Raw genomic sequence first — 22,246 nt, 5'->3', positions numbered from 1 at the left:
CCAGTTTTGCTGGAAGCTCGAAGCTGGGATGATAAATAATAATAATAATAATACCATTTAATTGGTGTGTTTTTTGGAATGTTACTTAAATTAGTGAATTCCCCCTGCAATGCTGACAGGGATATGATTAATATTTTAATATTAATTAAGTATTCGTGTCATCATCTGTATCCTGTCACTCTCTTTATGAACCCCTCCAATCGGGTATCTGCGCTGCCCGCAGTACAGAAACAGCCCTGGTCAAGGTGACAAAGGACATTCTGTCCATCGGTGACCAGGACTCCTTCTGTCTCCTTGTCCTCCTTTACCTCTCTGCTGCCTTTGACACTGTGGACCACTCTATCCTCATCCACCGCCTCTCCTCTCACCTTAACCTTCAAGGTTCTGTCCTTGAATGGTTCAGATCCTATCTCTCATAGCGGCTCCACTTTGTCTTCACAAATGGCTTTTCCTCCTCCTGCCTCCGCACCATCTTGTACAGTATTCCTTGGTCCCCTCCTCTTCAATCTGTACACGCTCCCTCTTGGTTACGTCATCCGCAGGCATGGGGTCAACTTCCACATGTACGCGGATAACACCCAACTCTATCTCTTTGCCTCCACCCTCGACCCCAGGACCACTGATGTCCTGACAGACTGCCCGTCAGACTGTTGAAATATATTGACTATCACCTCGGGATACATTGACGTATTTCAAACAGCAACCGAAGGTTCTAGAAGGTTTGATAGTTAAATGGTTAAAAATAGCTTTGATGGATGGGTTGAAGTCAGTTTCTGATGACATTTCATATTTCCTGGGAAGATGTTCACTCCTCTGAGATAATGAGCAATCGGGTCCTTGAGCACAGATATAAGAACAATGGACCGGAGAAAGAAACTGCTATAGCATCAGATACCTGCCTATCTTAAGGCTGAAAAACAAGTAGGCTGTGGAAGGCTGCTCAGAAGTTATCCATATCCCTCTCCGTGCAAAGCAGCCTGCGAAGGATGGGGGCTATCTCTGTGACCAGGGAAGGTGGAGTTAGAAACACATAAAAGAAAGATATAACTTGAAATAGTTGAAGTTGTGTAGAGGGTCAGCACACTTCCCAGTGTACGGGGTGAAGGATTTATCTCCAGTAAGAAGTTTGATCGTGAAAAGTGAGAGGAGTTGTGGATAATATGTTTTCAGTTCTGTTTACTAGGCATAGAAGTAACAACAGTAGTAGTGGTTGGTCCGTCTGGAACACAGAAGTCAGGTTAGACAGTACAGGGCAAAGAGCTGATCGTTTCTGTTGGGTTTCCAGGATCCACTCTCTGTGATTCTGTTTGATGGTTCTGTGATCTCTCCAGTGTATGTCAAGGTGTGATCCCAGGTCAACTGTTTAGTCTGGAGTACAAAACAGTGCCTGGATATGTGTTGTTGTCTCTGTATCGTCGGTACTAAGGGCTGCAAGGTACTGTGAGGATTAGTTATATCTGAGGGGCGATTCCAGAGGGTGAACTCCTTACAGATGCCAGTTAAAACCAGGATCGACTATGCCAATGCCCTGCTTGTTGGCCTTCCCAACTCATCCCTCCACAAGCTGCAGATCATCCAGATCTCTGCAGCTTGTGTCCTCTCGCTCACCAGGCTCCGTGACTCCATCACAACCATGCTTGCCCGCCTCCACTGGTCCTCATCCCTCAGAGGATCGAGTTCAAAATTCACGTTCTCACCTTCAAGGCCCTCCATGGCCTTGCCCCCTCCTATCTCTCTGACCCGCTAATCCCTTATCAACCTGATCACTCACTCATCTCAGCAGGCTCTGGGCTGTTTCATGTCCCTCGCTCAGCCTGCCCCACCATCGCCAGTTGGGTCTTCAGCCTTTCTACCCCCAACCTCTGGAACTCCATCCCACATTCCCTTTGCCTCACTCCCTCCCTTGCCTCCTTCAAGGAACATCTCAAGACCCTCCTCTTCGACCGTGCCCTCTGCCACCCTCCTACCCTCACCCTCCACCCTCTCTGATCCCATCCCAACCCACCCCCACTGCCCCACCACCACTCAGATCCAAATCCCTGACTGTTCAGCGCCTTGGGACGCGAAAGGCGCTTTACAAATGTAATTTTGTATTGTACTATAAAGAGGGAAAATACTTTGATTTCAGATTTTTTTTAAAAAAAGGAGTGAATGTGAGCACGATGTCTGCAGGCAAAATTAAAAGCAGAACAAAATTTCCCAGTGTGTGTTTAGCCTGTGAGGAATGTTGTCAACAGTTCAGAAACAGACACGATTTACAGCATTCTGGAAATCCCAGCAGCATTCTAGCCAGGATTGCGTCTTTAAAAGATGCCTGGTCTGTTGAGCGTTCCCACTGACTTCTGCTCTTAATAAATCTTTAAAACCCACTTTGTCCTCATCACCACCATTCTAAAGGACACCAAGGCTCCCTCCCCTATGCCAGATTCATCAGGTCCATCCTATTATCTCCATGTGATCCCAATTTCAGTCCAGATTCCAAGTCTCTCATGTTCTGTTCCTTCCCACTCTCATTGTGTAATTTTATGATGCAATCAGACTGACTACAATGCTTCCATAAGAACAGGTTCTCACATTACAGCTCAGTAAGATGACTGTGAAACTCTGTACTGCACATCAACGGCAGCGAAAAGGGACACATTTTACCAAGAAAGATAGTGATAAACCTTGCATTTGATATATCACCTTTCACATCAGGAGGACATCTCCATGCACTTCACAGGATTTTACTCTAACGTGTAGTGACTGTGTGTTTTGTACGTCATTAATTGAGAAAGAGGACAGGCAATCAAACAATTAGACTTACTGTTATGTAAAATTTAAATTACAGTACTTCCAACTTATGTCAGTCTGTGAATATAATGTCACTGACCTGCTCCTCTGGGTGCTGTTTATGCCGTAGCTTTTTAATCAGTTGTCAATACTGTTGATCTTGAATGATCTGATCAATTATTCCACTCCTGCTCCCCCATTGGTTGCCATTGATTTAATCTCAGTCCTGAAAATGGGAACAATATTTTCTTGCTTCCAGTCTGTTGGAAACTTCCCAGTGGTGATAGCTTCCCCTCATAATGTCGGTCAACGCTATACAATTCTCCTGCTTTGTTTCTCTAAATATTCTGAGACACAGTTCATCCTTCCAGGATTAATATAATTATAATAATCCTTGCATTTGATACAACGTCTTACCATATCTGCGAGACGTCTCAGTGTGCTTCACCGAATATACTGTAAAGTTATTTGACTGTGTATTTGTGGGTGAAACGACTTGAGATGGATTTGTCAGCTCTCATTGGAAGGGACATTGAAAATTATCTCCAGAATGTTACTCCACTATTGGTTAAATTAACAAGTGGTTACAGGGCTAAAAATGTTAAGTGTACTCATGAGACTAACCTACAGACAACGGGTGGAGAAGACCAGAACTGTATGCATTAATTCTAGGTAGGGTGTGACCTTATACAACAACAACAAATTACAGGGAAATGAACCAGAGCTGGGGATTTTTATACTTTATAAACATATATAGTTTTAGTATGTCATACACTTTATATATTACATATTATGCTGTACACAGCTTGAGTATGGCTTGTGGGATTTGAATTCAACAGATTTCCTAGCTCTCATTGGTATTGAAGTCAGACATTTCCATCTTTACTGCAGAAATAGGGCAATCAAAAATTTTACGAAGTTGCAAAATTATGAAACTGAGATATTCAATTAAAATTTCCTCTTTCTACAAGCTTCACTTCTCAAAACTTATTTCAACATAGCATTGCTTCCAACAGTCGCCTTCTTGAGCCTATCCCCCACCCCATTCTCATCCAGCTCCACAAGCTCCCCATGTATGTAATTAAATATTTGGTGGTCTAATTTGTGTTATTTCTTGATAAAGGATCCTCAGTGGTGCAAATTGGAAACCTTACAACAATGCTAATAATTCTCGAATTTGATTTTGCGCCTTATCACGTCAAAATGTGTCAAAGCCCTTCACAGAATATTTTGTAGTTTGTAGGCATATTTAATTTAATTTAATATTTAATATTTAATTTAATATTTAATTTAATATTTAATTTAATATTTAATTTAATATTTAATTTAATATTTAATTACATGCATTATTCTATGTGTGTCATATTCCCAAGTCATATAGTGCTTAACTGCTAAACGATTTAGGAATATGACACACAAACTAAAGGGAATGAATGACAAGTGCAAGGTGAGGTTAGTTATTGTTACATTGCAACCTTTCTATTTTTTTCCAATAAAATGATATTGTTAGGTAGAATGGATATGCTGCAAGAATGAGATCAGATGGGCTAATCATCCAAACCAATCTTGTGATAGAGTACTGTGCATCATTTTAACCACAACAACATGCATTTATATAGCACCTTTCACAAGGCCAACCACCAATGATGGGCAGGCAGGGCAGGGGAAGTGAAGCAGGCCAGTGTCTGCTCAGTGGAGGGAACGGGCAAGTTGATAGGGTTTAAGAAGGTTCCAGAGGTAGAGTGCGACAGAAGGGAATTAAAAGTGAGGTCAAGGAATTTGAACTCAGTCCTCTGGGGGATGGGGAGCTTGTGGAGCTGGATGAGAATGGGGTGGGGGATAGGCTCAAGAAGGCGACTGTTGGAAGCAATGCTATGTTGAAATAAGTTTTGAGAAGTGAAGCTTGTAGAAAGAGGAAATTTTAATTGAATATCTCAGTTTCATAATTTTGCAACTTCGTAAAATTTTTGATTGCCCTATTTCTGCAGTAAAGATGGAAATGTCTGACTTCAATACCAATGAGAGCTAGGAAATCTGTTGAATTCAAATCCCACAAGCCATACTCAAGCTGTGTACAGCATAATATGTAATATATAAAGTGTATGACATACTAAAACTATATATGTTTATAAAGTATAAAAATCCCCAGCTCTGGTTCATTTCCCTGTAATTTGTTGTTGTTGTATAAGGTCACACCCTACCTAGAATTAATGCATACAGTTCAGGTCTTCTCCACCGTTGTCTGTAGGTTAGTCTCATGAGTACACTTAAAATTTTGTAGGCACAGTTTCAATTTGCACTCAGTAATGTCCCACAAACAGGCATGAAGTGAATGACCAATTTTTGGCGAGGTCACCAGGACACGTTTGCTTCTTTTTTCGAGCATGTTTGTTTTTTGGTTCAGTCGCGAAATGCAAGCGTCGTTTCCTGGCTCTCCACCATCTCGCCAGCTGCTCTACCAGTCCAGACAACACATCCAGGGGAGGAAGATAAGTGGTGATAAGTGATATAAACAAAGTACACCCTTTTCCTTTTAAACAAAATCCATGTAGATGTATTTTTGACTTTTGTGTGAGAACTGAATACAATTATAAAAAGGCTCAATTCAGTTCAAGCAGAACTGCATATCTCGGGTAGAAAGCATTGAAACCTCAAGAGAACAGCCACAGAAACACTGCGGTTTGGAAAGCAAGCATGTATACGTTGGCAGCCTTAAGACTTTGAATTTCGGTAAAAATATTAATTCAAAACAGAAATAAGATTAGGGTCCAGGAAATATTCTTCAACTAAAAAGGACAGGATTTATAGTTTAGGTCAGTGGTATCTAAGATTGAAATTATTTATGTTTGTCATTACAATTAATGCAGTTTATTACAATTATTTTTCTAATAATAATCCTTGCATTTGATATAGCGCCATATCACGTTGTTGAAACATCTCAACCCCTTTCAAAAGATTTACTGTCAAGTGGATTGACTGTATTTTGCGGAAAGCAGGAACTTGTGTTTTTATATCAAAATGACTCAAATCGGTTGCACAAGTCTTGTAGTCAAGGCAAATGTTAAGCAAGTGCTTTTCGGACTCACCCCCATCCCACCCCCAACACCTCCTGTGAACTTTATTTGCTAATTTGATAGTATTATGCCCCATCATATCTGCCTCTTAACTTATTGTTTCCTCACTGTGTCTCCACATAATCCCAGAACTCTCTTGTTTCATTGCCTCAATCTACAGCAATTGATCTTGTTCATTAAAGTAGACATATGATATCACAATGGCCATTGGGGCTCACACGTATTGCCCTACTTTGTGTAGATTGTGGAGTCCTGTAGCTCAGTGGTTAGAGTACTCGCTTTGCAAGTGAGAGACCTGAGTTCAATCCCAGGCAGAGGGCGAAACCTTGGGCAAGTTTCCTTACTCCACACAGAGCCTAATAATAATCCCTCCAAAACCAAAAAGAAATAATAAATTGGTCATTTTCAATCTACGACTGTTTGTGGGACATCGCTGTGCGTAATTGGCTGCCGCTATTGCCCACAAATATACAGTCAATTCACTTTACAGTGTGTTCTGTGAAGCACTTTGGGACGTCCTCCCGACGTGAAAAGCGCTATATCAAATGCAAGGATTATTATTATTATTATTGTGTCCTTTAGTGTAAGAGCACATTAAGGAAGGAGTGAGAACTAATTAATCATTATGAACATTTAATTATGCATGACCTGGGCCAATAGAAAAGTGTGGCCGCAATTTCTCCTCGGAATCCACTATAAACAACGTCCTCTGCTAAAAAACAAGTTTCTGTTGCCATAAAAATAACAAAAAATACCATCAAAATTGTATCATAACAATCGGATTTATCCATTTCACCAGAATAACATGAAAATCATATGAGGATTTCTGAACTTTTCATAGTCTTTAAGAAAGTAACTATAGTGTTTTGTATCATACTAAAGTAGCATATTCAATGGTACAATATGAGAGTTCTATAATAATCTAAACATTTCACTCCAAACATATTGCATTTATTTACATTCTTTATTTCCAGGATTGTTTGTTTCACCTTCATAAACCCACTTAACTGAATTGGCACTACGCAACACCGTAATTGTACTATTCAGTGGATTATCCTGTAGTTTTCAGTGAATTATTTTCCCTGGGTCATAGAAGTGGGAATGTGCTAAATCTCACGGCTTTTTCAGAGTCTCATTAAATGGAAGGGATTAACTTGAACAATTGTTCTAATTTACCAGGATCAGATGGCTTCTTTTTCAGTGAGGAAAATAATGAGGGGAATGATTAACCAGGAATTTCTGTATCACTCTGTATAACTAATTCCATGTATAATTATGTAGAGCATTGCCCCCTTGGAATTCCATGAAAGATAAGATCTCTGAACCACAGTAAAAGGTCAGGCAGTTCACCCTCTTCACTCCCACTGCTTCCACTCAAGAATAGCATTCCTGATCATGAACATAGAGCTGTGGCGAGAATAAATAATCCGGTAGTTGGATTGATATAATAATAATAATAATAAAAATAATAATAATAATAATAATAATCCTTGCATTTGATATAGCGCTTTTTCATGTCTTCTCGATGTCTCAAAGAGCTTCACAGAATATACTATAAAGTAAATTGACTGCATATTTGTGGGTGAAACACGGCAGCCAATTGCGCACAGCAGTGTCCCACAACAGTCTTGGATTGAAGTGAACAATTTTATTATTGTTATTTTTTTTCTTGAGGGGTTAATTGAATATTTTAAAGATAATCTTCAATACTGTTTTGTCACAGATCACCTTTGGTGAAACATCTGGTATACTATCACGTATACCTATGCCTTGACTTGGCCCATGTTCCTATAGTAATAACCCTTGCATTTGGTATAGTGCCTTTTGTATCAAGAAAGAAGTCCCAAAGCACTTCACAGGGTACATTGTAAAGTCAAAGGACTATGTTTTGTGAACAGTTAATTTGACGCACAGCATTATCCCACAAACAGCCATGGAATGAATTACTCATTTTATTTGGGGGATTTTGGCCCAGGCTTGGTAGTGTACCAGATATTTCAACAAGTATTTGTTTGCAGGCTCTCTTTGAGGTGAAACCACAACAGCAATAGATTGGAGGCAGAAGGTTATGAATGTATTGAACTGTGTTTAGGTCAATGTGAGGCAAAAACACATGTTCCCCAACCTTAAAGAGCAAATCTGAAAGACACTTTGAAAGCATTTACCATTAAGATACAGGGTAATAAGCTCCAAGTGTATATATGTTAATGTAATAACTGGAACATATTAATGATATCAAAAGACGCAGAAAAAATTAACCCATGACATTCTGTGTTGATTTTCAAAGTTTTAAAAAACAAATAAGCCCCGATTTATTTTGGTGCAAATAACTTTCATAACATTTGCAATCTTGCAAACACGTCCTACAGGCATTGGCCAAGAATGTCACAACACAAAATTCATGAAAATTTGAATATATAAACAACATGTTTTCATTCTCAAGGCATACAACTCACTGTAACTGGAACACTGATATCCCTAAACAGAGGTTTGGTGGCTGGTTCATCCGATTTGTTGTTTTTCAGTTGATTGATGAGTCTATTTTTCCTTCTTCCTCTTGAGATGCCACGGAAATAAAGCAGGGCTGAAACATGCTCTTCACTGTAAATCACAAGAAATATCAACATAAAGAGACCAATGCATTTTTAAACAAACTTTGTTTTACTAAAACTATTTGAAGCAGCTGCTGAATCTCCGCACTTCCAACTAGTGGAGCCATCGCTCAACCAGTAATAATAATAATAATAATAATAATAATCCTTGCATTTGATATAGCGCTTTTCACGTCGGGAGGACGTCCCAAAGCGCTTCACAGAATAGACTGTAAAGTGAATTGACTGTATATTTGTGGGCGAACGCGGCAGCCAATTGCGCACAGCAATGCCCCACAAACAGTCGTAGATTGAAAATGACCAATTTATTATTGTTTTTTGTTTTGGAGGGATTATTATTAGGCGTAATAATAACAGTAGCAATGTGTGTGGGCGGGAGGATGCTGCCAAGGCTCTCAGACTATACTCCAGCAGCACCTCAGTGTACAATGTGGGATCTCATCTGATTTCCAACACCTTCAAACCTTTTGCTATTGCGATCTGCCTAATTGAGAAAGTCAAGCAAACCAGATTATTCTTTGCTCCCATCAAATGTCATGCACTTCATCGGTTCTCCTTTTTCTCATCTTGTTGGCTCAACAAAAAGATATAATGTAACATAGAGGAAAGGTAGTGTAGCAAGGGGTAAGAATACATCAAGAAAAGCTGTATAAAACTAAACACAACCAGCAAACTTTACCTAATATCTCGATACTCTTCATATAGTTTATTCAGATGCCCTTCGAGTTCACTTTTGCTGTCGCCAATAAAACCAGCCAAATGTTTAGTTGCTGTAAGTAGCCAACTTGCAGTACTTCCCTAAAAAATAAGGAAGGATCAATGCGGAGATCTAACCAACCAACATATAGCAAGATGTTTTATTCTAATTGTTTCCCATTAGTTATGTTTCTGAGCAACATGATGAAAAAAAAATGAAACTTTCAAAAAAATTAACTTTATGAGTTAATATCAGTTCATTAGTAAGCTTTGAATGTAGTAAAAACCCCTTGAGATCACTTGCATTTGATATAACGCTTCCCACGTCTTCTAGACATCTCAAAGCGCTTCACAGAATATACCGTAAAGTAAATTGACTGTATATTTGATGGGTAAAAATAAATGAAATGAGAAGACAGTGAATAATCCCAACCAATTAAAATCCAATTAGAAAAAAAGGCAATATTGATGACATTATTGTTGCCCATTCTCTATCATAAAATTAACAGTTCATACTGTAGCACCCATTTCAATTAGAATTTTAATTAGAATTATTTATATATATAATCAATTATATATATAATAAAATATAATCAATTAGAAATTCAATTTCAAGTAGAATGACAAATAGAAAGCCTTTGTCTTTGCTGCAAGGAAAAGTTCAACATCTGATTGCAATGTTGGAATAAAAATAGTCGTGGGTAATAAACTGAAGATGGAAGTGAAAATCCATTTACACCACCAAGTAGCTAAGATAAAGATATTGTTACTCTTAATGAAAAGGCTAGCAGGCCTCAAACTGATGGTTTGGAAGAATTATTTTCATCCCCAAACAGTATGCAAATATGTTTGGAATAGGTCTGACAAGTTAATGTATTGTTGATGTCCGGGTATCTGGTTTTGAATGACAGATGTGGGGTAAATAGAAATATAATAATAATCCTTGCATTTGACAAAGCACTTTATCACATCATCCAGACGTCTCAAAGTGCTTCACAGGATACACCATAAAGTGCAGTGACTGTGTATTTTGTGGCCGAAACAACAACAACAATAAAATTACATTTGTATAGTGTCTTTTACGTCAACTGGACGTCCCAAAGACACTGGATAATCAGTGTTTCGGGTCCGAGCTGGAGTTTGGGGAGGGTGGAGGGCAAGCGGCGAAAGAGGGGGTGAGGCAGAGGGTCTGTGGGATGGAGCTCCAGAGGGTGGGGGTAGAGTGGCAGAAGGCCCGCCTGCCAATGGAGGGACGGGCGAGGTGGGGGATGTGAAGCAGGCCGGAACCTGCTGAACAGAGAGCGCGGGCAGGTTGGTAGGGTGTCAGATGGTTGCAGAGGTAGGTGGGAGCAAGGCCTTGGAGGGCTTTGAAGGTGAGCACCAGGATCTTGAATCGAGAGGTGATCAAATATCATGTCTTGTTTCAACCAGTGATTAAATAATGTAGGCTGCAATTCTTTGTTTAATGTCCTGAAGTGGGTTTTATGTTTTCTTATGATTGTGTTAACACCAATTTTCCTTTGGGTTCAATTTACATTTCCAGGACATGCTGGAACGCTTCCACAAGCATAGATTTGTGAACATAAAAATACTTTACAATTACTTACAAGTTCTTCAAATATTGTATTGATTGTTCCCAGTTCATCTTTGATCTTAGTTGCTGCTGCCTCTCTCTTGCTGGATTGCTTACAGCGAATGCATTGTTTCATGATTTGTGTAATGTATAGTTTAACAAACTGATAGTGGATATCGTCTGCCAGAACCTTGTACATAAGCAGTAACAAATAACCATTGGTTATATTACTTAGAACAATGTAATTCTGTTTTATGTACAGAGAAAATTGTAATATTTTAATTCTTGTCAGCAAACCTGGCAATTGGTTGGTTTTATCTTCTTGAACTTTTGACAATAATCTTCAGTTATCCTTATGATACTTTCAAAATCCTCGCCATTGGACAGCCACCTCTTTGTCATAAGTTTCTTGAAATAAGGCTGGAAGATGAAACTTTATAGAATACAGTTCACAAAAATTATTGTTTTGAACCATTTGAGAAGAACATTGCTCGTTACATACCTTCACCTGGATCAGAACTTGTTTTAAAAGAAATGTATTAAAATCTTGTACAGCATTATCCAATGCCTTTTCCGTTTTGTCGTCTTGTACAGTATGGCCTTGTCTTAGATTCTCCACATGTTCCCTTGGGAAGGATAAATAACCACAGACATTTGGTGTACATATTAATAAACATAATCAAAACTCTTTTTGGTTATAAAAAAATAATTTATGGGGGAATAACAGGCAGACCTCTATTTTATGTGTTGAGTTATGTTTTAGAATGCCACCTGGTCACTGTACATAGTATATCAGAACTCCAAATGTGAACATCATTGCCTGAGATCACAAGGGAGATTCAGATGAAGAAGGCCCTTTGGCCCACCTCATCTCATCCCTCCAGAATACCTTCCCTGCCATCTTTCCAATACAACATTCAAACTGTTTTTGAAATAGGTCCCATGTCCTGGCCTTGCCACCCTTCCTGGTAACTTCTTCCAATTTGTAATTAGTCGCTGGGTAAAGAAATGCTTTTTTTTGACAATCCCATTTTAAATCTTTTTACCTCTGTAAGATTGCCTCTGAGATATTGTGTCACCGTTCAAGACTGAAGAACACTAGTTGTCGAATTGTTACTCACAGCTCATTCCTCTAACGCGGGGGATCATTCTTGTTGGTTTCCTGTGGACTGCCTTTATGGCCTGGGCAAACTGCTAATGTCACAGTGACCAGAACAGAATGCAGTACTCTCAATGTGACCTATACATCTTGAATTGACATACTTCTTGCACAGCAGCTTAAACCCTGTGCTGAAGCCTAATACTGAAGATGGAGTTTCCTTTTCTGCATTTTTAATGGCTGTTAAATATTGCAGGAGAAATTAAGTTCATGAGCTTGAGCTTAGCTGCAAAATATTATAGGTGCATTCAAGAAGAAGCTAGAGCTTCACATGAAAGAGAGGGAAATAGAAGGGTATGGGAGGGAGTAAGGAATGGGCGAAGACTGTTGTGGAGTATAAACACTGGCATGGACCGGTTGGATCAATTGACCTGTTTCTGTGCTGTATGTTCTTTGTAATCTTTGTAGTATAATAGTGCAGTGCTTAATTGAAGTAACCTTAGTTGTGAAAACTGAGTGAACAAAATACAAGGCTTAGACAATGAAGGGTAATGTAATATATGTTGAATAATGTATAACATTAAACATGATGAAATGTTGCAAATTTCACCCATGGATTTTTACTGTTGTACAGTTCATGACCTTCTGTTTTTGTATGTTTGAATCTAACAGATCTATGAGGGCAAACTGACATGAGAAATATAATTTCATGTCTCGATTAATGGAGTCATACCTTAACTCCATGCAGCTGTTGATGCTTGAGATCACAACAGATAGGGTGTTTGCACGGACCTCTTTTGTAAAAGCTTGTAGTTTCTGCTGGTAACTTTAAAAATATCAAATAAGCGTAAATATACAGTTTGCATACGTAAATCAATCTTGAAGTAAGTATGTTTAGTTTACTTCAGTTAAAGTCCCATGTTATTAATTTGACAATTTATATCAAAACCAGCATATTGGAGAAGATAATTAACAACAACTTCCACTTATATATCGGCCTTCACGCAGGATAGTGCCTCAAGTGGAACAGATTGCCAGGAAGGGTTTGATATAGATTAAGTTACCTTTGCACTAAATTTATTAATTCATCCAAGCAGATAAGTAAAGTGTTATTTTCCAACTCCTTGCTGATGTTGCCTGACTCTTTTACATATTCATGAATCATCTGTAAAACAAAAAACAGAAGTATTCAGGATTTGAATTATTCACTGTTGAAACTGTTTTTCAATATGTCTGCATTTGATAGCTTTCATAACTGTGATGGAAGATTCTATAATAGTATTCAAAAAGAATAGGGAATTTTACTGGTCAACAATTCTTAATTGCTAACTCTTGACTTAACAACAATAATTATGGTTGCATTTCGTAGGATGTCTCAAAGGATTTCACAAGATATACTGTAGAGTGGAGTGACTTTGTATTTTGTGGGAATGTAGCAGCCAATTTGCACACAGTCATCATGTCTCACAGAAAGAAATGAAGTGAATGGCCATTTTTTTTCATTTGGGAGATTGGTGGCCTTCACAGACACTAGTAAAAACCCAACTCTCTTCAGTCCAGTTACACTATCATTTACAAAGCAACTTGATGTGGTGACGGTCAAATGGTAGGGTGGGTGTTCTGGAAGGATGAGATCATTTGGACCAAATCATAGGATCAGTTTGGACGAAGAGGGGCTCTTACTATTTTTATCATCACTAGAAATTGCTTCCGATGTGAAAGTTTTACAAATTCCATATAGCTTAAAATAAAAAAGGAACAAAATGGAGTGTAAATATGGTATATGACTGAATAATTACTGCATTGTACGTTTCACTACAATATGATTTAGAATCGGATGAGAGGCTGCATTTTCTTGGCGGGGGGTGGGGGTTCATTAACGAACTTGACTCTTATTTATTTTCCTTTGGTATCAAACATCTTCCTATGAGAATGTTTCATGTTTCACAATCATGAACTGTATGGCTGTTATTTGTTTCATAGTGGAATGTTTCCTTTCTGTATTGTTTAGCTATAAGTAGCAGCTCAAACAAATCATATATAATATTCTGGTCCAATTCACTTGCTTTCACTTCCTCCCGACGTGAAAGGTGCCATACAAATGTAATCTTGTTGTTGTTACTTCTCTAAATCGTATTGACTCAAGAGAACATGCTGGAATCAGGCTACAGTTAAGTCTAGAGAAATTAAAGAAAAGCTTACTGAGTCCACTTAAAGTTAAACCTCCCTATTCCCACTTCCGACCCATCATTCTGAACAATACTTCCCTCCTTTTGCCTGCCCCTGACTTCCCTTAAAAGTGCAGAAAAAATCTACTATAAGACTGCAGGGTTTCTTGATGGTCAGCCACATTGGTAGTGGGATCTTGGGATTACTCATTCATCACCTCAAGGCTTGACTACAGAACTTCCCTCCTTGTCGGCCTCCCCAACTCTTCCCTCCACAAGCTGCAGAGCATCCAGAACTCTGCAGCTTGTGTACTCTCCCGCACCTGGCTCCGTGACACCATCACCCCCACCCTCGCCCGACTCCACTGGCTTCCCATCCCTCAGAAGATAGAATTCAAAATCCTCCTCCTCACTTTCAAGGCCCTCCATGGTCTTGCCCCCTCCTACAGCTCTGACCTGTTGACCCTCTATCAACCTGTCTGTTATCTCAAGGCACGACTCAAGACCCTCCTTTTTGACCGTGTCTTCAGCCGCCCTCCTACCCCCTCTGTCCTCCCTCATCCCAATCCTGCCCCCCCCTCCCCCGCTCGTGTCCTGATCCCTGATTGTTCAGCGCCTTGGGACGTCCTCCCGACATGAAAGGCACTTTGCAAATGTAATTTTGTGGTTGTTGTGTGCCAGCAAAGCTTCAAGCAGGCCACCTTTTGTGATTATTAGATGATTATTAGATTTGTCCCTATCAACATTTTAAGCCGTTTAATTCCAACTCAAGGAGCCCTGTGGAAAGTAGACACTCAGAGGAGGATGGAAATTGGAAGAGGAAATACAAATAGCGTAACAATAGCTAATGGCAACTATGAAATACCCTGAAATAAGTTAATTAGAGTGCATAAAAATCGAAAGCTTTAAGAAAATGACACCAAAACTAAATTGCACTGGTAAAAATAGTTTCACAATGCATTGACGACTCAAACATTTGATTTGAGAGATTGCATAATAAAAGATTGTAGTAATTACCTTGCTTATATGATGGGTTATATCAGAATGGTAATAACCCATTAGTTCTTCTGCCTCTTCATCTTCTGACCACGCTTTCTCCTCTCCCTCCAAAGTTCTGATCAATAATTCCTTAACCGTCAACTGTACACAAAATAAACAGAATATCTCACTCTTTTAAAAGTGTGGTCATTTCCGCGAGTAAAAGATTTCCTGTTTAAGAGGTGGGTTTTTCTGTTCATTTGATGGGTCTCTCTGGAATTTCTGTTGCAGATTGACAGCGAACACAATGATGGAAAAGAAGGGCATTAAAAAGGTGAATGAAAATTTAAATGGGATTGAAAAAGTAAACCCAGAACAATACTTTAGGATGCACCAAGTCATTAGAGCAAGAGAACATACATTTAGAGTTGCAAAGGGCCAATTTTAGGACAAATAGCAGGAAGTTTTTCTTCACCCAGAGGATAATTAACAAGTGGACAGGTTGCCAGGAAGGGAGATTGAGGCCAGAAAACTGGACTCATTAAAAAAAACAGCTAAATGTTGTGATGGGATGAAGAAGAGTGGGTGTTCTGGAAGGATGAGATCAAATGCACTGAAGGGCCTTCTTCATCTGAAAGCATCTTGTGTTCTCATATAAATGTACAGTATTATTGTTCACCTAACTCTTACCTGTAGCGCTTTAAGATATCTGTCCTTCACGTCTTTAACCGTCTCTTCATCTACCAAAGGACTGAGCTCTTGCACGTTCACCTCTGGTGAAAGATCGGGATGACCCATAACATCTTCACTGTAAACAAAAGCACACATATAAAAGTGCTTAAAGAGTTTCAGGATCTTTCCCATTGTGGTCTTCACCCATTTATTCTATCTGCTTCTGTATAGATACCTGCTGATCCCCAAAGGAAATCAAAACCTCTTCAACCCATCCTGGATGCCCTCCCACAACTTTAGCTCCAGATCTAAAGGTTTTGGAAAATACCTGACAGATCTGGGTGTACCTCTCTATACTTTTCCAAGTGAATTATCCAGTTTTTTTTTAAAGTAGTTTATCACCACAGCAACAACTTCGTCTCTTGAGAGTCTGTTGCAAACATCCACTCTTCTGTGGGGTTAAAATCTTTCTACTTGCCTAACTGGCTTGAGTCTCGCTTTTATACACATGTCCTTGATTTTCACTCATACGTGCACCTAATTAGCCAGTTTAACCAGATTAAAATGATATTGAAATGTCGTGTTGTTTATACTCCCACGATTCCTTTCATTGATAATATCTTATTCTAATTTTAAAGTTTAGTCCCCTACAGAGAATAATAATAATAATCCTTGCATTTGATATAGCGCCTTATCACGTATTTGAGACGTCTCAAAACGCTTCACAGGATATGCTGTAAAGTGAATTGACTGTATATTTTGTGGGCAAAATTCAGTTTGTCGTCCTTTTAGTGAAGAAGAGAGCTCTGTAAGGCAGTGGGTATTTTCAATTAAAATCGAAAGTCCTTCCATGAAGCGAGGAGACAGTGGTTTAAATTAGAAATATAGTTGCTAAACTTCATTTCCCTTAATGTAACTAATTTGGGATCTTCGACAGATAGTGAGGCTCCACAGCTGGTTACACAAATACACCTACACAAGTTTAATGCTGTTACCTAGTGGCCTGAAGTAATAACTACTGTAATAACTGCAGTAGATTTGTTAAGGTTGTGATCAAACATTGCTATTTTCACCAACTCACAAGGGCAATACTCACAAAATTGTCACTCCTCCGCATTACTTAATACATTGACACTTGCCCGAAATACAAACTACTTTTGCCACCTACCGATGACGTACCTTTGGTAAGTGTGAATGACCCACTTAAGAAACGAATTGAGATCATTTAACTCGAGGTCTCCCTGTGCCAGCTCTTGCAGGTGTGAGGATATTTTTTCATGGTAACATTTTACGTAACGGTTACAAATCTTGTCCTCTTCCGAGTAAGATTTCTGCACAAAATTCTTAATTATTTTCAAGTCTTTCAAAAGGGTCATTTGAAGATGAGCGAGGTGTAGAGCAATCCAGGATTTGTTTTCCTCCTTCTTAGCTAAAGGCACATCATTTATTGTTTTCCTTACACTTTCCATTATGGTGTTTTGCCACATATCACGCAACTTCCTGGGTCTTCTGAAACTCTGGTCTTCAGCTTGATTTGTCCTTTCCAGCCACTTTCTATCTGCGATTTCTTCCAATTCTATAACCTTCAGGGCCGAGCTCAAACAGTGACCATTTTCCTCAGTTGCTGTGAGTGAATCGAACACTATGGACTTCATTTGTTTAGCAAGAGCATCGCAGAGGTGGCCCAGATCTCGGACTCGCTTTGTGAATTCATGGCAATGAGTTTCATGATATTCAGGCGGTGTCTCGTTCAGCAATTCTTCCTCCAATTTATTTATATTCTCCTGCGCCTCCAGTAACTTCTTGCTTGTGATGAGCTCATTTATTTCCATCACTGCAAAAACATTTAAAAGTAACACACCTTTCGGAGCAAAATGTGACCTTCCCTTTTCAAACCTTTGTTGTTGTTATTCTTATCTGATATAGTTGGGCTTCGGCGAGATGGGACTGTTTCTGGTTACCCTACATTAATAATAATAATAATCCTTGCATTTGATACAGCTCTTTATCACGTCTTCGAGACGTCTCAAAGCGCTTCACAGGGTAAACTGTAAAGTGTAGTGGCTGTATTTTGTGGGTGAAACATGGCAGCCAATTGCTCACAGTAATGTCTCACAAACCACCATGGAATGAGTAATCAAATTTTATTTGGGGCATTGTTGGCCAGGACACCGGGAGAGAGAAATTCCCTTCTCTTTTCGAAAGGTGGTGTGGTGATGGTGAGAATTAGCATTGGTGCCTGCTCCCATTTGCTGACTGTTAATCATACTTAAGCTTGGCTGTGATGAGCCATACTGTATAATCTGCAGAGAGTCACTGTCTAAATTCACACATGAAGAATGTCAGTTTACTTCAGCGAGATAAAAGAGGGCACCTGGCAGCCGCAGAACTGAACGCCAGCATGCGTCACTATCTTTAGTAATATATACTTTTTAGGAGCCAAGAATTTGGTCTGGAGGAGTCCTGATCAGAGTATCTTTATTTTAAAGCAGACAAAAACATATAGCTCGATGATTTAAAAAGGCATTAAAAATTCAGATCTAGATTTCACTCCAACATGTAAGTGCACTAAATGGCAATAATTAAATCAGAGCTGCTATCTAAAGCTTCCTCTCTTCAAAGCGACAAGGGGGAGGGAAACAAAACGGAGGCGTGATTTGAAAATAGATTCAATTGTGATATTAAATTCAATTTATTCTTTGCTAGGTATAGAAGATAAAGTTATCCTCCTGGAGAGGTGCAAGGGCTGAGCTGGATCTAAGGTGATGTGCTTGGTAACAGAAAGCAGGAATCAAATCAACCCTCTATGGTGCTCTCGTTAGTTTGGTTCCTGAGCCATTCAGGTCCGCAGTACTGGAGTCCTGTAGCTCAGTGGTTAGAGCACTCGCTTTGCAAGCGAGAGACCTGAGTTCAATTCCAGGCAGAGGGCGAAACCTTGGGCAAGTTTCCTTACTCCACACAGAGCCTAATAATAATCCCTCCAAAACAAAAAACAATAATAAATTGGTCATTTTCAATCTACGACTGTTTGTGGGACATTGCTGTGTGCAATTGGCTGCAGCGTTCGCCCACAAATATACAGTCAATTCACTTTACAGTATATTCTGTGAAGCACTTTGGGATGTCTAGAAAACGTGAAAAGCGAGGTATCAAATGCAAGGATTATTATTATTATTATTACTCCAATGCACTGCTGATGACACATCAGATAGGCTCGCTAATCTGGCTTCCAGGACGTGGAAGAGAAGGCTGCTTGCAGGCGCTCTTCCCACTCGACTCCTGTTAGCCCAGCAAGCAAAAGCCCTTAATAGGTAAGGTGATCCTAGCTGGACAAGCAACGGGAAGCTTCCTCACAATGGGGCTTTAGCTGGTTAAATTCCAGCAGTGCTCCAATGCACTCTGGTAGCCCCAAGTCATGGCCCTCACCAACTTGCGCCTGATATATACTGAGGTTAGGTACGCAGGGTGCACTCCTTCCAGGGAGAGAGCGTACATTCCATTCGAGGTGCAGGACAATTTCCGCACTTAGGTGGCATACATATTTCTAAATCTCAGTCTAGTTATAGATACTCTAATAATAATAATAATCCTTGCATTTGATAAAACGCCTTATCATGTCTTCGCGACGTCTCAAAGTGCTTCGCAGAATATACTGTAAAGTGAATTGACTTCATTCCTTGAGGTAGAAGACCACGTGAGTGTGTTGGATACACCTTTAAGAGTAAACTAAAAATAAACAAAAGGGCCAATAAGAAGAGCAGGAAGTACAAAAGGACACTGGGAGTGTGGTTTATGAGTGTTTGCATTGACGAATAAGGAAGCTTACTAACAAAGCCTTGATTTGGATAGAGTTATATTACAGAGTGTACAGTAAATGATTTTGTTTCATGCTAGACCTGAATGATTTACTTGTGTGTACCAAATGCAAGGATTATTATTGTGTTCCATGCCTGTACAGTGTATTAGATTTACAAAACTCATCTTATATTTTAGTGCGTGGCATAAGAGCATAAAAAGAAGTCCAAAGTCCATCCAGTTCTCCTTCCACCATCCTGGCAGTTGCTTGCACATGCGCCGGCATAATACACTCCCTTTTACAAAATGCAAATGTGTACTGAATGCGTTACAATTCAGTGACTTACCAGACAGCGGTGACTTCTCAGTTGTGCTATCAGTCACTTGCGGGTCATTTGTGTCACATTGGTCTTCTTCCAAAGCTTTGAACTCGTTCACATTTTGCTTGTTTGTTGGACTTTTAATGGGTATTTTTTCTTTGAAGCTAAATCGTTTACTTAATCTGCTGCCAAAATTTCTAATCATTGATGTTTCTACTTTTGGATTTTCATTGCATGGCTTGAGTACTGCACCACTGGTTTCTTGGGGTGATTGGTTATTTTTCTTTAAGAAACTGTGTTTCCTTTTAGTTAAGCCAGTTTGAGTATCCCCAGTTTTACATGGAGCTTGGCTCCCATCAGCTGCATCTCTGTCTCCAGTTGTGTGCTCATCTGACATCCTCAAACGATTTTGGATCCTGTGGCGTAATCTTTCTGCAGCGATTTTCAATATGATTAAAATATGAATATGAGGCACAAGGGGAAATTGTTTTGAAAACTGATCTATCGAAACTGACAAACACTCAGGAAATATAAGAAGTGACATTGATAACATAAGATGTATTGAAATGATATATTTCGATGTGTCCTCCTTCATGCATTACGATGGAGTAAGCCCATATTCTCGGCTGCCTGCATTCTCACCCACACTAAACTCCATACCCCCATCACAACAGGTTTGCTTTCTCCTCACTCCACTACCTTCTGCATTCCCTCGGCTGGCTCTGGCTTCCTGCTTGTCACTCATCCCCTCCGCTCCACCATCAGCGGCCTCGCTTCTAGGCGCTACACCTCAAAGCTTTGGAAGTCTCTCCCCCAATCCCTCTACCGTGCCCCCTCCCTCCCCTAGTTTAGATCATGACTGGAGGCCTTCCCCTTCAGTCTTCTCACCAATCACCCATGTCCTCTATAATAATAATAATAATAATAATAATAATAATAATAATAATAATAATGCTTGCATTTGATATAGCGCTTTTCACGTCGGGAGGACGTCCCAAAGCGCTTCACAGAACACACTGTAAAGTGAATTGACTGTATATTTGTGGGCGAACGCGGCAGCCAATTGAGCACAGCAATGTCCCACAAACAGTCATAGATTGAAAATGACCAATTTTTATTATTGTTTTTGGAGGGATTATTATTAGGCTCTGTGTGGAGTAAGGAAACTTGCCCAAGGTTTCGCCCTCTGCCTGGAATTGAACTCAGGTCTCTCGCTTGCAAAGCGAGTGCTCTAACCACTGAGCTACATGACTCCATTTTCTCCTTTGTCTTCCTTGCCCTGCCTCCCCCCTCTCTGTTTGCCCTTAAAAGCCTCTCCTTCCCAACATGCCCCAGTTCTGACGAAGGGTCGTGGACCCGAAACGTTGACTCATTTTCTTGAAATGTCTTTACCTCAGTGACATAATCTTTGCAGAGTCCAAGCAAAAAAATTATATTGAACAGTTTACTTAACATGTCCTTTTGAACTCAGAGGCTCACAACTCTTAACTTTTAACTCAGATTCAAGAACGCTACCAATCCGAGCCGGATCGTCACCTACAGATAATTATTAATATTAATATAAAGTCAAAACAATAGTATAGTAGCGCAAAGAAATATTGCTTTCTTTTTTTAAAAAAATGCAGTGCTGTACAGGCATTCGTAGCCTTTTAAATAAAAACAACAACATACAAGTGGACAGATTATACCAAAGACAGATAAGGAAGAAAGTTTGAAGTTAGAAAGAGTGAAGGGAGAGAGGGAGTAAGAATCATAATGTTGGGGGTTTGTATCAGTGATTGGAGTTGAAACCATTTATGTACTTTTTTCTCTTGCTCATCATTACTTACTGTGTCACAGACCAGATGGGGAGGGGGTCATCACTTGACTGGAGATCTTAGCTGGCTCTCAGGTTAGGATTTAGGAGGGGGATTGCATTTCAGACAAATAAAGAAAGAGACTTTCTCACGCACAAAGCGTGGGAACGTATAACTTTTGTTCAACTTGCCTGACGACTCCTGATTTCACTTTCACTTTTGTGCACCTGCCACGCAGGTCCAGAGTCAAGTTAAAGGTTTCTACTGTACTGTGTAACAGGGAAAGAGCATGCAAGCTCGTTGATTCGCAGCGATTCATTATACTGTGCAGCTTCTTTGCTTTCACTGCAAGAAAGTAAAAGCTCTGCTGTTCATTTCACACTGTGTTTCTTACTTGATTGCAATTCTCAGTTGGTGACCAGATAAAAGTGCATTGATTACAATTGTATCATAACCTCCAACTGGGGAAACAACTGCCTCATCTGCCCAGCAGATTGCCGGGTGGGGTGAATGTACTTATGTGCATTTTACTTGGGGATTTCAGAGAGAGAGAGAGACAGACAGACACACACACAGAGATAGTTTGGCTGTGAGACTGGGCAGCCCAGTGGGAGAGAAGCTGTGAAGATTTGGCATTTAGTCAAACAGAATTTTCTCTCTGCTTCATCTGAAAGACTAACGTGACATTTCA

At 39.7% G+C, this 22,246-nt stretch overlaps 1 protein-coding gene across 3 annotated transcripts; it reads right to left on the bottom strand.

Moving 5' to 3' along the window:
• Nucleotides 1-2,968: 2,968 nt before the first annotated feature.
• LOC103175320 (exocyst complex component 3-like) lies at nt 2,969-21,784 on the bottom strand. 3 transcript variants are annotated; one of them, XM_007888299.2, is made up of 13 exons: nt 21,589-21,782; nt 19,787-20,191; nt 16,824-17,478; nt 15,663-15,780; nt 15,012-15,134; nt 12,891-12,991; nt 12,560-12,652; nt 11,230-11,353; nt 11,025-11,147; nt 10,762-10,917; nt 9,138-9,256; nt 8,303-8,447; nt 2,969-2,998 (listed from the first exon to the last, which is right to left on the bottom strand). In XM_007888299.2, the coding sequence occupies exons 2-13, from the start codon at nt 20,154-20,156 to the stop codon at nt 2,993-2,995; spliced, it is 2,133 nt and encodes a 710-aa protein (XP_007886490.2). In that variant the 5' UTR covers nt 20,157-20,191; nt 21,589-21,782; the 3' UTR covers nt 2,969-2,992. The 3 variants fall into 3 exon arrangements, with proteins under 3 accessions (XP_007886490.2, XP_007886491.2, XP_007886489.2); XM_007888298.2 differs by lacking the exon at nt 2,969-2,998 and having other exon boundaries at nt 8,094-8,447; XM_007888300.2 differs by lacking the exons at nt 2,969-2,998; nt 11,230-11,353 and having other exon boundaries at nt 8,093-8,447; nt 11,025-11,160; nt 21,589-21,784.
• Between the last annotated feature and the right edge of the window lie 462 nt (nt 21,785-22,246).

The sequence above is a fragment of the Callorhinchus milii genome, unplaced genomic scaffold (genome assembly GCF_018977255.1).
Source record: "Callorhinchus milii isolate IMCB2004 unplaced genomic scaffold, IMCB_Cmil_1.0 Scaffold9, whole genome shotgun sequence".
Lineage (NCBI taxonomy): Eukaryota > Metazoa > Chordata > Chondrichthyes > Chimaeriformes > Callorhinchidae > Callorhinchus > Callorhinchus milii.
The sequence above is the reverse complement of the archived record's forward strand: the minus strand, read 5'-3'. Positions and strand labels throughout refer to the sequence as shown.

What these genes read in the sequence shown, in the direction of transcription:
- LOC103175320 (XM_007888298.2), bottom strand. Translation starts at nt 20,156, where the DNA reads ATGTCAGATGAGCACACAACTGGAGACAGAGATGCAGCTGATGGGAGC. An exon ending in AACAGCTGCATGGAGTTAAG is followed by an intron (nt 11,354 to 12,559) that starts GTATGACTCCAT and finishes ATCCTTCCCAAG; the next exon opens with GGAACATGTGGAGAATCTAA. An exon ending in AAGTTCTGATCCAGGTGAAG is followed by an intron (nt 11,148 to 11,229) that starts GTATGTAACGAG and finishes TTCATCTTCCAG; the next exon opens with CCTTATTTCAAGAAACTTAT.